Below are 17,743 nucleotides of genomic sequence, written 5' to 3'. Positions count from 1 at the left end.
GAGGAAAGCACTGGTCAGGTTATTGGTGTAATTGTTGAGGGATTCGTCACTGGAGCAGATACGTTTGCCACGAATACCTAGGCTGTAGGGAAGGGAGCGTTTGATGTGGAATGGATGGCAGCTATCAAAGTGAAGGTACTGTTGTTTGTTGGTGGGTTTGATATGGACAGAGGTGTGGATGTGAGCTTCAACAAGATGAAGGTCAACATCCAGGAAGGTGGCTTTGGTTTTGGAGAAGGACCAGGTGAAATTCAGATTCGAAAAGGAGTTGAGGTTATGGAGAAAATTAAGGAGTGTTTCTTCACCATGAGTCCAGACCACAAAGATGTCATCTATAAACCTATACCAGGCCAGGGGAAGCAGCTGTTGGGTCTTCAGGAAAGCCTCCTCCATGCAGCCCATGAAGAGGTTGGCATAGGATGGAGCCATCCTGGTTCCCATGGCAGTTCCCCTGATTTGTTTGTAGGTCTGGCCTTCAAAAGTGAAGTAATTATGGGTGAGGATGAAGTTGGTAAGTGTGATAAGGAACGAGGTTTTTGGAAGATCTTCGGGTGGGCGTTGGGAGAGGTAGTGCTCAAGGGCAGAGAGACCATGGGTGTGTGGGATGTTTGTGTAAAGGGATGTAGCATCTATGGTGACAAGAAAGGTTTCAGGTGGGAGAGGAGTGGGAATGGATTTGAGGCGTTCTAGGAAGTGGTTTGTGTCCTTGATGTAGGATGGGAGCCTGCAGGTGATAGGTTGGAGGTGTTGGTCTACCAGAGCTGAGATACGTTCTGTTGGGGCTTTGAAGCCTGCCACAATGGGACGGCCAGGATGGTTCTCTTTGTGGATTTTGGGTAATAGGTAGAAGGTAGGGGTACGTGGCTCAGGTGGAGTGAGTAAGTCTATGGAAGCCATTGTGAGGCCTTGTGAGGGACCTTGGATTTTTAGGATTTTCTGCAGCTCAGTCTGAATGGAGGGAATGGGATCCAGGGTAACAGCTTTGTAGGTTGAGGTGTCGGAGAGTTGACGCAGTCCTTCTGCCACATACTCCACACGGTCAAGTACCACAGTTGTGGAGCCTTTATCCGCCGGAAGGATTACAATAGAGCGGTCTGTTTTCAGCTGTTTAATGGCACGGGATTCAGCTGGGGTGATGTTGGGGGTTGTCGGAATGTTCTTCAAGAAGGACTGGGAGGCAACACTGGATGTGAGGAATTCCTGAAACGTCTGCAAGGGATGGTTTTGGGGGAGGGGAGGAGGATCCCTTTGAGAAGGCGGTCGGAACTGTTCTAAACAAGGTTCAACACTGGGTCTAGTATTTGGGGGCTGTGTTTGGGTGGTGAAGTGATATTTCCAGTTGAGGTTCCGGGTGAAAGAGAGGAGATCTTTAACCAGGGCAGTGTGGTTGAATTTAGGTGTGGGGCTAAAGGTTAAGCCTTTTGATAGAACAGATGTCTCTTGAGGAGAGAGGGATCTGGATGAGAGGTTTAGAACTGAATTGGAGTTGGTGATATGTGGCATTTGACTGTGGTTATAGTTGAGATTTGGTCTGTGTGGGGTATGTGCTGGGATGGGGAGATTGAGTAGGGTGGCTAGGCTAGGTTTGTTGGCTATGAGGGGGGTTTGTTGACGGTTCTGTTGTGGTTGGTGTTTGTGAGGGATAGGGAGAGGGACCCCACTTCTTAGGTGTTGCACTAGCACTGTGGATAGTTTTTTCAGGTGGTGTGTGGCATGGGACTCAAGTTTGCGGCTGGCTTCTAGGATGATGTTCCTGAGTGTGTTCTCCAAGCAAGGGTTTGAGAGGTGGAGGACTTTGAAGAGAGATAGGAGCTGTTGGGAGTGGTGGTTACATGAAGTAGTGTAGAGGTTCAGTACAAGTTGGGTAAGGGCTAAGGATTGAAGGTTCTGGAAGTCCAGGAGAGATTGGTGGAAGGAGGAATTGCACCCAGAGATGGGAACTTTTAAGGTAAGTCCTTTAGGGGTAATTCCAAAGGTTAAGCAGGAACGGAGGAAAAGTATGTGGGATTGCAGTTTGGCTACGGTAAATGCATGTTTCCGGAATGAATGTAAATAATGTGGTATAGGATTAGGGTACATAGTGGGTAACTGGTGGGTAGGGAAATTAAATAACTAAAGTTAGAATAGTAATCATAAGAAGGAATAAAACACGGAAGGAAGGGCGAGAAAGAAAGAAATTGTGTTGGTAACGTTAAATACCAAAGAAAGACCACCGAATAAGAAAAATACGGAAAAGTTGACCAGACCAAGCAAGTATGTCCAGATCAGGGGAAAAAGAACACACGCTGCTCAAAAACAGAGATAGCGAGTAGCGAAAAAAAGATCGCGCGTGACGCAAAAAAAGATCGCGCGTGACGCAAAAAAAGATCGCGCGTGACGCAAAAAAAGATCGCGCGTGACGCAAAAAAGATCGCGCGTGACGCAAAAAAGATCGCGCGTGACGCAAAAAGGTTCGCGGGTGGCGCAGAAATGTTCCAAAAAATGTTTCCTGTGGCAGAGAAAGATAGGCAATGGCACGAAAATATCACCAGCAACACGAAATCGACGGAATTGGATGATACTGATAGGTGTGGAAGAGATTGTTGGCAGTGATTGTTGGCTGGAAAACAGCGAATAACGAACGTTAAAACTATGGAATGTTAAATAATGGAATGTTAAATAAATAAATCAATAAATAGAAAAAGAGAAGTGGATTATAAACCGAACAAGACAATAGGAGGCAAATGAAACTAGCACAGTTGGTGACGAAAATAAAACACTGAAGAAGAGTAAGTGTTTAGATGACAGATGTAAGTGATAGCTAACAAAAGGGACAAAACAATGAAGAATGTGGACCATATAGGTGATCTAACTAATTAATGGAAAATCTCATATAAAGATGTGAAACAATTACTAACAAAGAGATAGAGGGGCTGGCCAGTACTTACCTCAGCTCAGTACAGCCGATAGAGACACAAAAAACAACCGAAAATTTAAGCTCCTAGCTTTCGGAATAAATGTTCCTTCATCAGGGAGGAGAGAGGGGAAAGAAAGGGAAGAAGGGAAAGTGGATTTAGTTACTCACAACCCAGGTTATGAAGCAACAGGGAAAGGAAAACAGGGAAGGTAGCAAGGATGGAGGCATGGTTGTCAGAGGGAAGCCAAAGATATTCTACTGCAGGTACTGTGCCAGCTTCAAACCAAAGAGGATGCATACAGAAGTAAAGAGGTGTATAGTATAAAGATGTAGGATGGAAAGATGCATGAATGGCTAAAGAGGAAAGGGAAAGAGGAGAAGACTGAAAAGTAAATGGGAGTGAGGTTGTTTAACGTAGGTTTAGTCCAGGGGTATGGCGGGATGAAAGGATGTGCTGGAGTGCAAGTTCCCATCTCCGCAGTTCAGAGGGACTGGTGTTGGGTGGGAGAAGCCAAATGGCACGTACAGTGTAGCAGGTTCCTAGGTCCCTAGAATTATGCTGGAGGGCATGCTCCGCTACTGGGTATTGGACATCTCCTAGGCGGACAGTTCGTCTGTGTCCGTTCATGCGCTCAGCCAGTTTAGTTGTTGTCATACCGATGTAAAAGGCTGTGCAGTGCAGGCATGTCAGCTGATAAATGACATGTGTAGTCTCACACGTGGCCCTTCCTTGAATTGTGTATGTTTTCCTAGTAGCGGGGCTGGAGTAGGTGGTTGTGGGGGGATGCATGGGGCAGGTTTTGCAGCGGGGTCGGTTACAGGGGTAGGAACCGCTGGGTAGAGAAGGTAGTCTGGGAATATTGCAGGGTTTAACAAGGATGTTACGGAGGTTAGGGGGACGACGAAAGGCAACTCTGGGTGGTGTGGGGAGAATTTTGTCAAGGGATGATCTCATTTCAGGGGTTGACTTGAGAAAGTCATATCCCTGGCGGAGTAATTTATTGATGTATTCGAGGCCAGGATAATATTGGGTGACAAGGGGGATGCTTCTGTGTGGTCTGAGGCTAGGAATATTGTTGTTGGACGGGGAGGAATGTATTGCTCGGGAGATCTGTTTGTGGACAAGGTCTGCAGGATAGTTGCGGGAGAGGAAAGCACTGGTCAGGTTATTGGTGTAATTGTTGAGGGATTCGTCACTGGAGCAGATTCGTTTGCCACGAATACCTAGGCTGTAGGGAAGGGAGCGTTTGATGTGGAATGGATGGCAGCTATCAAAGTGAAGGTACTGTTGTTTGTTGGTGGGTTTGATATGGACAGAGGTGTGGATGTGAGCTTCAACAAGATGAAGGTCAACATCCAGGAAGGTGGCTTTGGTTTTGGAGAAGGACCAGGTGAAATTCAGATTCGAAAAGGAGTTGAGGTTATGGAGAAAATTAAGGAGTGTTTCTTCACCATGAGTCCAGACCACAAAGATGTCATCTATAAACCTATACCAGGCCAGGGGAAGCAGCTGTTGGGTCTTCAGGAAAGCCTCCTCCATGCAGCCCATGAAGAGGTTGGCATAGGATGGAGCCATCCTGGTTCCCATGGCAGTTCCCCTGATTTGTTTGTAGGTCTGGCCTTCAAAAGTGAAGTAATTATGGGTGAGGATGAAGTTGGTAAGTGTGATAAGGAACGAGGTTTTTGGAAGATCTTCGGGTGGGCGTTGGGAGAGGTAGTGCTCAAGGGCAGAGAGACCATGGGTGTGTGGGATGTTTGTGTAAAGGGATGTAGCATCTATGGTGACAAGAAAGGTTTCAGGTGGGAGAGGAGTGGGAATGGATTTGAGGCGTTCTAGGAAGTGGTTTGTGTCCTTGATGTAGGATGGGAGCCTGCAGGTGATAGGTTGGAGGTGTTGGTCTGGCATAACCTCGAATTAGCATTGCCTATAGAAAATAATAATTGTACGTTACAAAATTACAATTTATTGCAATGCAACTGCTCAACTTAAAATTCTGCTTTAGTCTTTGACCACTTCTTGGAAAATTAGTCACATAATTAGACACTAAACTATATTTCTTCTTCCAGCACTTTCAGTAACAATAACAAATAATCAGCAGCAAAGTTACTGGCATATATCTAACAGGCAACTTACCAAGTTCTGTTCCACGGTAAGACAAAACCCTCTGTGTTTTTTCTTTCTAACATAATTTCTTTATTTTCTTTGATATTTGAAATATTCAAGCCATCAATTAAGAATATGTCATTTCCATTCACAGAGATCCCTAATGATCCGGTCTGGAAGCTGTAGTTATTGTCTTTAAGACTTGCAATGATTTCTTCTATAAAAAAAGAGAAGAACAGCAGTTTTAAACTAATGAAGCTAAAAAAGTAGCTAAGTTCACAAATAAAACATTGGACATGAGAGAAGGAAAAGAAAGCATTAAATAACTGAAAAATACACTGAAGCACCAAAGAAACAGGTGTAGACATGCGTATTCAAATACAGAGAGATGTAAACAGGCAGAATACGGCACTGCAATCGGCAACACCTATATAAGATGACAAGTGTCTGGTGCAGTTGTTAGGTCAGTCAGTACTGCTACAATAGCAGGTTATCAAGATTTGAATGGGTTTGAACGTGGTGTTATAGTCAGCACACGAGTGATGGGGCAGAGCATCTCTGAGATAGCAATGAAGTGGGGATTTTCCCACATGAGCATTTCAATAACTTAACATGAATATCAAGACTCTGATATCGCTGCAGCTAGAAAAAGATCCTACAAGAACAGGACCAATGACGACTGAAGAGAATCATTCAACGTGACAGAAGTGCTACCCTTTCTCAAATTGCTGCAGATTTCAATACTGGGCCATCAACAAGTGTCAGTGTGTGAAAAATTCAAGGAAACATCTTTGATATGGTCTTTTGGAGCAGAAGTCCCACTCATTTACCCTTGATGACAGGACGACACAAAGCTTTATGCCTTGCCTGGACCCGTCAACGCCGACATTGGACTGTTGATGATTGGAAACATGCTGCCTGGTCAGATGAGTCTTGTATCAAATTGTATCGAGTGAATGGGCATGTATGGGTATGGAGACAACCTCATGAATCCATGGATCCTGCATGTCAGCAGTGGACTGTTCAAGTTGATGGCGGCACTGTAAAGGTGTTGTGTGTGTGCAGCTGTTTTTGTGATATGGGACCCCAGATACATCTAGATTCAGGCAAGTGAAACATACGTAAGCATCCTGTCTGATCACCTACACCCATTCATGTCTATTGTGCATTCCAATGGCCAATTCCAACAGGACAATGTGACACCCCACATGTCCAGAATTGCTTCAGGAACACACTTCTGAGTTTAAACACTTCCTCTGGCCACCAAACTCCCTAGATATGAACATTATTGAGCATATCTCGGATGCCTTGCAACATCCTCTCATACCCTTACACATTTATGGACATCCCTGCATGGTTCATGGTGTCAATTCCCTCCAGTACTACTTCAGACATACCACACGTCATATTGTGACACTTCTGCATGCTCACGGGTGTCCTACATGATATTCGGCAGGTGTACCAATTTCTTTGGCTCTTCAGAGTAAGATGAGTTGTTAGGATTCAGAATGGGAAACACATTAACTTTCAGTATGAAAAAGTGCATTAGGCCAACAAGAAAAAAGGATAGATGTAAAAAAGACCTTTAAGGGTAGAATTTCTGAGAACCTAAGACAAACAAAAGACATAAAAATGAAAAAAGACAAATGATACAATTCTGAAAGAGCATGAGATAATTCTAGAAATGTTAAATAAACGTTACAAACTGCATCATGTAATATGAGTACACACAGCTACAGTTATTTTTATTTTGACAATATATTTAGGCCAAAATCTCACCATACTCATACCATAATGTGTGTTTTTGACTGTGCATTTTGCAGTGGGAATAATTAATCAACCGCTTGAAATACTCCATATTGATATAACTTGTTATACAGGGTGTATCAAAAAGAATCATCCAATTTGGCATGTCTATGTTTCTGAAACTAATAAACATATACAATGAAGTTTGTTTTTCAATGAACGAGAAACTGAACATGATTTTAACACCTTTTCATAAATGTTTAATATGCCCCCCTTGATATGTCAAATTTTTCCTATACTGCAGTGAACATGTCTCAGTTCATTCATTGTTGTTGGTACAGAGGCACATAAGAAGAGTCCTTTATAAGCCACCACAAGAAATAATGGGGGGGGAGGGGGGGAGGGGAGACCAGAAATGTAACGCTGAATCATTTGGTCCAGTGTGACCAATCCACTGTTCAGTAATACTTAGGTTTAAAAATTCCTGCACTTCTAGATGCCAGTGTGGCAGAGCCCCATCCTGTTGGTAAATGAAGTTGTTCAAATCAGTTTCCAACTGTGAGAAAAGAAAGTTCTCAAGCATATCGAGATATGCGCTTCCTGTAATGTTGGATGCGATCAACGTCTGTATCAGAGACTCAACGCTATTGGGTATACACAAACAACTTATTTCTCAGAATTCTTCATGCCATTATCTAATGCTCTGTGCTGTAGGATGATTCACACCATACCTAGTACAAAAGGCACACTGAACATTTATTACTGGCCCACACTGCGCAAAACACAGAACACAAAACGCTTTCTATTGTCCCAACACCATTTTTTCTCTGACTGAGGTGGGCGCACACTGCTGCTACCTAGTGGGGACCATGTAACACTCAAGAGTTTGCTCTTTCCAACAGTACGTTGTTAACGCATATATCTCAAATAACATATTTACGATTTTTTTTTGAATTGGATGATTTGTTTTGATACACTGTGTGTAACTAATTATATACTTCTGCCTTCCAGTGTACACTGTCAATATATTTGGAACATCCCTCATGTTGGTTTACTGCCACAACTGCCAAAATTAAATAGGTAAAACGGACATGAGTGCACTAAATCCAAAGCAGTTCGTAAAGACAGACATTCCATGAACTACAATGTTTCACTATAGTTACAGACATCGTCTTCATTAGTTTTGTGTATGATATTGCACCAGGAAGAATGCTGTGAGGAATTATAATAAATGGATGTTAATCAATTTTTAACTCTAAATGACTGTGCGCACACTGATCATTGAAAATAATAGATTACATTGAAGAGCGACAAAATGTTTATTAGTCTTACCATGTATCTTCCAGTTTGCATCTAGTAATTATGGTCCCCCTTCATTCACATTACTTTGTCAAGCAACTGACTTAAAACAAGAATCTTCAGAACTCACCTGATGTTAAAACTACATGGTGGTGCTGTGAAAGGTGGATCCCGAAATGGAACTGGCCCTTCACTCTTAAGGTCATTCCTCTACCACCTTGGAAGCGATCCTTATGCAAATTATGTTGCTCTGCTGTTCTGGTGGTTTGAGCTACAGTAGTAAAGTAAAGAAAAAAGTTTTCATATGTTAAAATGCTGAAGGATTTGATCTCATATGGAAGGTTTCTCATTAAGCAATAACTACACAAATTGTGTCTTTAGAAGAGAGAGTACTAGCATAGTTTGCTGGCAACAGCACTCAAAAAAAGTTAACTGTACTGTTGTGTGCTCTTAGGTCTTGTCTCTACAAAATTTTATTCAGCTGATAACAATATCTCACCTGTAATATTTGAACAGAATGAGTGTATTTCTTCTACCAATGTAAGAAGTTTAAGGTGCAGGTTTGTACTCCATGTTGAATGGAATTCTTCTAGAAGATGTATACTTATATCATGTGTACTATATTTGCATCCAATACGAGCTAGTTTTGCATAACTTGCAAAAGACTGAAAGAAAGAATGTGGTTGTATTACCAAATTACAATAAATAAATGATGTGTAGCTTTTTCAGAACAAATATTTAGCACTTTTCATAAATATAGATAATAATAATAATAATAATAATAATAATAATAATAATAATAATCAGTGATTACCGACTGAACAAAAAAATTAATATTTATATTCATGAGCTTTATTATTTCTAGGCATTAAATAATGTATTTATACTATCTTAATTCTGTACTAGCCTTTATTTCTTCAGACTTGAGGCAAATATACTGACTCTTTGTGGGTAGAATTGAGGCCACTTTTGCTCCTTCAAGGATCACACAAAGCTTTGAACTGGTACTGTCTGTCTGCATTGAATCCAATCTGACCATTATGCAAACTGCATAATAATAAAAGGAACACATTTGAGTATTTAAATGTTCACAGGAAAGGTGGCATTGTAATTTCTTTTATTTATAATACAGACATCTCTTCCATATAGATCTTGTTCATAGTAAAATGCCACATAAAATAGTTACCATTTTTATCTGCGAAGAAAAATCCATTGACATGGGACAGTGAAATGTTGACAACAGAAGAACTGATGAACTTCTGAATACTGGTCTGATTCTTATTCCCAGAAAAACTGTGCATTACCTTTTGGTTATTTTGCACATTTGAGCCTTTTGGAGCAGGTCTGTATTCCTGTATGCACCTGAAAATTTTATAAAAGGAAAACTATATACATATACATTTAAAGAATCCTTTCAAGTTGTAGTCATTCTTTATTTCCAAGGTATGTATGTACAAAAAAATATACACTGGTTAAAATACAACATTGACACAAAAAGAGACAGAAAAATCTACTCAATAAGCATCAGTGAATGGAAACACAGAGAAAAACTGTAAGGACGCAGTGGATCTGAAAGCTGTGTATGATATGCCGTTCTGTTTGTTTCCATGTGTTGCCATATGGTGAGTAGATTTTCATTTACTCAATAATAACTTTCATAAAATACAGAAAATGAACTAATTAGACAAACAAGTGTAATCTGAGTTCATGAAAACAGTGCATGATATACACTCACTGACAAAAAAATCATTCAGTTTAGTTATAAATGAGGAATACCCTGCATAAATATTGATAACACTACTAATGGTGCTTGGCTATGACTTGGGGACATCAATATCACACTGCTTTTCACAGAAAAGGCAGGTCAGTAAGAATGCATGATGCCATCTCTAGAATTTAGCACTATGTTCCACACTGCACCAGTCATATTCAATGAGTTTCAAAGCTGGGGGCTTGCAGGACAGTTCATGTGTGTGACTACTTTTGACTTTTTTTCTTAAAGCTGACAGTTGGTGTCACTACATCCCTTTAACCAGGATATGAGGGTGATTCAATAAATAAGTTGTAAGTGCCAGAATACTGCTCAACATTTTAAATTTTGCACCTGAGTGTAGCATATATCAGGTAGTAGGCAGCCAATACACAGTATTCAGCTGTTAATGAATTGTTACCAGCACAAGATGGCAGGTCTGCTACAAGAGTGTATATGCCAGAATAGTACATGGTTATACGATTTTTTGTATACCAAGGCACTACTTACAGAGGACATTCATCGTGAAACAGGTCCTGTGTAGAAGGACTGTTTTTCATTTAAAGTTGTATTCAACTGTATACAGGAATGCAACAAGGATGTTAGAGAATCAAAAACAAGGAGTGTCCTGGTCATGATGTGGAGTTTTCCAGTTATGCCACATTGTGAAGTGTAGAATAGATGATCCCCAAAGCTCATCATGTAACAATTTAGAAGATGGCATGTGTCCTAGATTTGACAAAGGAAAAAGCACCACAAATCTGAATCCCGCAACTCAACACTGAAGGCCTACACCAAGACAAAAGAGAACAGCTGAGCACAAGCTGAACACCTACATGATGAAAGGCATATGAAATAATTTAAAAATATATGAAGAGGGGGCTTTTGGGCAGAATTGGCAATTTTGGCTCCTTATAAAATATGAAAGGGATTATTTTAGTTACATTTTCATGGCAAAGGAGAAAAAAGAAACTTACATATGGAGGATGTGAATGTTTAACATTTACTGTCCTATGTTGTAATGTAAAAGTGAATAGTGCAAACCAGGTGATGATTAATAACTACACACAAATATTGTGATGGCTATCCAGAAAGTAGCCTCCTGTTTCAAGTAGCACGGGAAGTAGGGCACAGAATGATAAAATCACTCCAACCACCCACGCAGTCAGTCAATGTGATTACACTGGGAGAGTAAGAAAGCAATATTTCTTCAGGTTTGGATACAATAGCCATTCGATATGAATGTTGCAATTGAAAATCCAGTGAAATGTGAAATTTGTTCTGCAACACAGCGTTTAGTAGCAAAAAATCTCCTAGCTCTTCATGTTCATTATGGAATTTGTGTTGTATACGAATCAAATGTGATGCTTGCTTCAGAGTAAAGAATGAATGTTTATGATGGTGTGAGATCATACTGCCTTGCCCATCAAATCAAAGCAAGCACATCAAAATTTATCAGCAAAAAAGATTATGGCTACTATGTTTCAGAATGCTGAGGGAATTAGGTTTGTAGATATTATGCAATGTGGAACTGCTTCCAGTTCTGAAACTTACTGTGAGACATTAAGACAACTAAAAAGAGCTATTAAAAACAACCAACACGGTCTCTTCACAGCTGCTATTACAGTCTTACAAGATACCACATGATCATATTTTGCTGGAAACTTCAAGAATTCTTTGATCAATTCAAATGTAACTTTTTGTATGTCTGCTCTACAGTGTAGGCTGGACTCTACATGATTTTCAACATTCTGCATGCCCCCCTCCACACACACACACACACACACACACACACACACACACACACACACACAAAATCATGCTAACAAAATACAAGTTTCATACACAGCCCTGCAAACTTCCGCACATGGTGCAATTCAGCATCACATATACAGTTATTATAATCACAGAGATAAGCTCACATTAGATAAGCCTGAAACTGAATTTTTGAAGGTTGCAATTCATTGTTGTGAGTGGGTCTCCAGAATTGTAAAAATAATAACTCATCACAGTGTACTGGAGTAGGACAATGGTTAGTATATAAACATGTTGTGTAGAAGGTCACAGGCTTTAATCTCATCAGAAGCAACAATTTTCTGTCATTTCTACATCTAATCAAAATATTGATTATTACTTTTATTCAACAGATTCTTTTAAATGTAGTTTTTTAATTTCTAATACTTTGCTGCAACATTTTAATCATCGTATTGAGTTTTTTATTTGTCTTATTTTTCTTCCTACCATATTTTTTTCATTTGGAATCTGCCTGTGTCACCTATAAACTGCCACAAGGTAACAACCAGGACTACTGCTCGGTTGGTAAAGCGCCAGCTCATGTAGTCAGGGTGAGGATAGTCTCAGGTAATCAATGATAGCAAGAATGCTTTTAGTGTGGAAACTGAATTTTTTTGTGTCTCCTGGAGGTTAGTTTTATCTACCGTGAACAAAGCAATTGTGATTACAGTTCTGTCACAGATTGTTGACCGCTGTTTTCTCAGATACATTACACATCACAAAGTTGTGGTTATATTAGGACATGAGTTTAACTGCTACAAAATGTTTTGTTTGCTGCAGTTCAGTCATTGGTCACTTAAAATCAGCTGCAAAAAAGAGCACCTCACATTTCTGTCATACCTAGCAGTGACCACTTCCAACATTGCTCCACATTACACATTAACAACATTTGTTGAGTGACATGCCATGTTTGTGTGTCACATATAACCAAGTGATCATGGAAGCCGATACGGTAACACTGTAGCGGCAAGTATCAGACATAAACTGTTCAGCAATTTTGATCGGGCTATAGGTATTTGTCAACTAATTAAGACAGACAGTGAATGGCTAAACCTGAATGGCAATTATGTAGAGATGTAATAGATAGATGTATTTATAATATTTTTCTAAGAATATTTTTTGCTGTTACACTATTTTATTTACAGCTTAATGGTGGTTGCTTTTTGGATAGTCCTATCTGGTGGTAGTGGTGGTGGTGGTGGTGGTGGTGGTGGTGGTGGTCGCCATGGAGGCGGTGATGATGATGATGATGATGATGATGATGATGATGACAACAAAAAGGCTAATATTCATACTCTGGGCTCTTTATGACAAACAGTTCCAACCTATCAGAAAAATTAATCCAACACGCAACTTGCTATGAAAGCAAAGTTTCACTTTGTACAAATATATCTGCAAGTCACAATTTTGAACTGTTAATTTAATACAGATTGAAATGCAAACAATTTCTACCGTACAAAATGAGTACATAGCCACCTGACAGCAAAAGAAAGCAACAATTTGTAATACTAACTGTACAGATGTAATAGCAGAGATAAATGAAACATATCTTCATTCAGTGAGATTGCAATTCATTATAAAAGTGACAAAAATTGTGCATTATAGATTAATCTTAAGGCCTACCTGAGAGCTTGGATAAGGAGCTGTGCAAGTGGTGGACTCCATTCCACACGTAAGATATCTAGCATTGCATTCACTTTCATTTGAACTGAATCTTGATTCTGGACATTCATCAGAAAAACACCTAAGAACAGTGGAGTTCCCCAAGTATGGCACTTCTTTAGAATATGTGGATCCACTTCAACCACTGAATCACCAAGACAACACCATAGTGACTCCATAAGTATTTCACTATTCCATCGGCACTGTTCTAGCAGTTCTTTCGGTCTGCCGCCATACTGTAGATCTATGGACACAAAGATTCACATTCCTGCAGAATTCTTGGGTCAAGTTACGGTCGTAATCATAGAGTAGTTACATTTTAACTTAATTATGAATTAATATGTATACAAAAGTAGAGCCCTGTAATAAAAGAAGACCTACAACTCATTTCAAGCTAGAAGCATCCAGTTACCTGGAGTAGAGAGCAATTATTAAAGGAAAATAAATATAAACAGGCAATCAACTATCTCCTCTCTCTTGGAATATAAAGTGCTGAACAGATAAAAATAAAGAGAAAGAGTCACAGACAGCCTTGTGAAAGAGTTTATCAATTATTTACATATAGTTTGCAAAAACAACAAAAATGTCATGTATGAAAGTCTATCTAACCTTATGTAGAAAGTTCCTACAATATTTGACAATGAAAGCATTGATGATCCACAATACTGTATTCAGTCACTGCAGGTTGTGCATTCAACAAAAAAATTTAGATGATTTTTCTTACAATTTTGTAGGAGTTTTAATTGACAATCACTGCCTTGAGTGACTTCACATGATATTTGGAGATCTTAACTTTCTGTGAGAATGGTGTTATAAAGGTTCACCAAAGTTAGACATGAACAAATTCTCTTGAAGATGTACTCAACAGCTGATGCCCAAGAAAGTGTGTATGTTTAAAGAGTTCGAAAGAGATGTATACTGTTCTTAAAAAGTGCACGAGGTGTACGGGGGCAGTTTGAAAAGTTCTCAGAATGGAGTAGAAAAAAAAGTATTTAGATAACTGAAACTTTTTTCTTTTCAATCTTGTCTCCATGTAGATTAATGCACTTGTTTCAACGATGTTCCAGTGCCTTGATCTCATCTCGAAAACGAGTTTCCTCTAGCCTGTAAAATAGTTTTCAACTCTGGCTGTTTGAAGTGAATCTTCGTCCACCAACAAAAAATTTCAGTTTTGGAAAGAGATGGATGTCTGTCAGAGCCAGATTGGGTGAATAAGGTGGGTGTGGCAACACTTCACATCTTAGTTCATGTAATTTTGCCATGACGATGGCATATGTGTGGAGGTGCGCATTATGTTGAAGGAAGATGACTCCCTTCCTGGCCTTTTGTTGCAATTTGTCCAGGAGGTTAGCAATGTATTCTCCAGTAATTAGTTGTCCAGTGGGGAGGTAATCCACAAACAGAATCCCCTTCACTTTCCAGAACACTCATGCCATGACCTTTCCTGCTGAAGGAGTTTTCTTTGCTTTCTTTGGTGGTGAAGAATCAGCATGTTTCCACTGCTTTAACTGTTGTTTTGTCTCAGGGAGTATAGTAGTACACTCAAGTTTCATCTACGGTCACAGACCAACACAAAAAGTCTTATTCGTGCCTCCAGAAATGAGCTAAACATTGTTCTGATACGTCCATTCTCAAACATTTTTGATCCAGCGTCCAGAGTTGTGGCACTCGTCTTGCAGATATTTTTTTTAATTTCTAATTCTTCAATTAAAAGGTGATATACCCTTTCAGATGACATCTGGCAAGTGTGAGCAATTTCACGCACTAGCAATCGGCGACTCTCCATGACCATTTTGTGCACTTTTGCAATGATTTTCGGAGTAGTGACACATCTTGGTGGACCACTGCACAAATCACCAGCTCTCCCGACCAAATTTAAATTCATTTCTCCACTTGGCAACAGTTGAATATGAAGGAGCCGAGTCCCCCAGTGTATTCTGGAAATCAGCTTGAAAGTCCTTTGTTCTCATACAAAGTATTTAATCACTGCTCGAATCTCGATTTTTTTCCCGTCTCCACAAATCACTGCATGGGAACAACAATAGAGCCACATCACCGACACAGCTCACTTCCATGAGCACCAACATGGCATGTATTTACAGGCAACACACCAATGAATATCATGTGAAAAACTCATTGCACTAGCACTGACCTCTCATGGTGATTCCAAGAACTTTTCAAACCACACTCATAGTTTTTGGATTGGATTAGCAGCTTTTCTGAGGTCTCAGATTATATTCTTCTTCTTTTTTCCATCTCGGTTTCCAAAGAATGGATGGATACTGAGTCATATACCCAAGCAACTACAGATTCTGTGTTTGTAGTTCTGTCAAAAAATATTTAACAAGCTCAATTTTGTGTTGTAAAAAATGATATTCACAGTTACAACTGGTGGCTTATGTGACTGTACCGATTGACTCCATGACAGTATGACCATTGTGCACCTGCATCTATCTCCAATGACACTTGTTACACTTTGACACAGACAGGAACCCCACCCAAACGTGGTACACTAACAGATCTGGATCATATTTACACATACCCCTAATTTTTGTGCCTGTCAACTGCTCAACACCGAAACTATACAGTGAGTGCTTACCTTTTAGTCCTTCCACTATTTGCCATCGATGTGTCTGAAGAAGGCAACTACAGACTGGTTTATTCGATAATGGTATTCAAAGTGTTCTGAAAGAACCTTCGAGAAGTGTCCACTTTTTAAAAAAATCCTGACACCAGACACTTTCACAGCCACTTGATAGTTTGATATTGTTCCAAATGATGTTTAGTCCTTCCCAAACATTAAACATCTCCTTCAATAAAAATTTTCTGTGTTTGTGACCGCATTGTCAATATATATAAAACTACCGATGTTTTGGTCCCTGTTGCAAGTGACCTCCTTCAGAGTGTTTTTGTTTAGTCACAACAGGGACTGAAATATCAGTAGTTTTATATACAGGGTGTTACAAAAAGGTATGACCAAACTTTCAGGAAACATTCCTCACACACAAATAAAGAAAAGATGCTATGTGGACATGTGTCCAGAAATGCTTAATTTCCATGTTAGAGCTCATTTTAGTTTCGTTAGTATGTACTGTACTTCCTCGATTCACCGCCATGATTTCATATGGGATACTCTACCTGTGCTGCTAGAACATGTGCCTTTACAAGTACGACATAACATGTGGTTCATACACGATGGAGCTCCTGCACATTTCAGTCGAAGTGTTTGTACGCTTCTCAACAACAGGTTCGGTGACCGATGGATTGGTAGAGGCAGACCAATTCCATGGCCTCCACACTCTCCTGTCCACAACCCTCTTGAATTTCATTTATGGGGGCATTTGAAAGCTCTTGTCTACGCAACCCCAATACCAAATGTAGAGACTCTTCGTGCTCGTATTGTGGATGGCTGTGATACAATACGCCATTCTCCAGGGCTGCATCAGCGCATCAGGGATTCCATGCGACGGAGGGTGGATGCATGTATCCTCGCTAACGGAGGACATTTTGAACATTTCCTGTAACAAAGTGTTTTAAGTCACACTGGTACACTCTGTTGCTGTGTGTTTCCATTCCGTAATTAATGTGATTTGAAGAACAGTAATAAAATGAGCTCTAACATGGAAAGTAAGCGTTTCCGGACACACGTCCACATGACATCTTTTCTTTATTTGTGTGTGAGGAATGTTTCCTGAAAGTTTGGTCGTACCTTTTTGTAACACCCTGTATATTGACAATGTGGTCACAAATGCAGAAAAATTTTATTGAATGTGACAATAGCCACAAGAAGCCTATGTTTATAATTAAATATCCACAATAATTTTGTTCCCATGAGCTTTCAGACATACCTACAAACTGTTTCTGAATAATAGGAGGAAAACTATAGTACATTCACTAAATGGATTCAAATAGTACCCAATCGCAAATATTTAAAGTAAACTATACTGAGATGATACAAAGGTAAGTTTCGGGACCACAGAAATTTGGATTACTCCCACAAAGTCTTCGAAGTTAATCTTCTGAAGCAATGGGACAGTGCACTGTAATCAACGTATTAATGAAAATTGAAACAACAACAAAAGAAGCAATTAGAGGGATAATCAAGAAACATCAGTAGTTCAGAAGGGCTGCAAGTGCAATATGTACAGAGTCTCTATATAAAGTATCAGGAACAATTTTTTCCTGATATCACTATATGTTACACTGCACTCACACTGTGCCTGCTCAGTGCTCAGTGGTGGGGGAGGGGGGGAGTGACCTTCAACTCATGCGAAGTGTCCAGACACCTATGAGAATTCGTTCAGGCATGATCATGTTTTTAGTGGAACCCTGTCGAGTGACTCGGTAAAAGCACAAAATGCGGCGAACTATTGAATAGTCATATGCAACAAAATTTTGTTTTGGACTGGGGAAATTGTGTATAGAAACATTTTACATGATTCACCAAAATATCAAAGATGAAAAATGTCAGAAATCACATTTATTAAATGCT

General features: G+C 39.8%; 1 protein-coding gene across 1 annotated transcript in view; it reads right to left on the bottom strand.

Annotated features, from left to right (window-relative positions):
* Window positions 1-17,743, bottom strand: part of LOC126336877 (protein KIAA0100) — a 316,670-nt gene that overhangs the window by 194,176 nt on the left and 104,751 nt on the right. The window contains exons 10-15 of the mRNA XM_050000988.1: window positions 13,213-13,495; window positions 9,232-9,407; window positions 8,953-9,092; window positions 8,545-8,710; window positions 8,176-8,316; window positions 5,031-5,217 (exon numbers count right to left, since the gene is read on the bottom strand). Coding sequence (XP_049856945.1) covers window positions 5,031-5,217; window positions 8,176-8,316; window positions 8,545-8,710; window positions 8,953-9,092; window positions 9,232-9,407; window positions 13,213-13,495 — 1,093 coding nt within the window. The remainder of the gene's footprint in view (window positions 1-5,030; window positions 5,218-8,175; window positions 8,317-8,544; window positions 8,711-8,952; window positions 9,093-9,231; window positions 9,408-13,212; window positions 13,496-17,743) is intronic.

The sequence above is a fragment of the Schistocerca gregaria genome, chromosome 1 (assembly GCF_023897955.1).
Source record: "Schistocerca gregaria isolate iqSchGreg1 chromosome 1, iqSchGreg1.2, whole genome shotgun sequence".
Classification (NCBI taxonomy): domain Eukaryota; kingdom Metazoa; phylum Arthropoda; class Insecta; order Orthoptera; family Acrididae; genus Schistocerca; species Schistocerca gregaria.
This window is presented reverse-complemented; position numbering and strand designations above follow the sequence as displayed.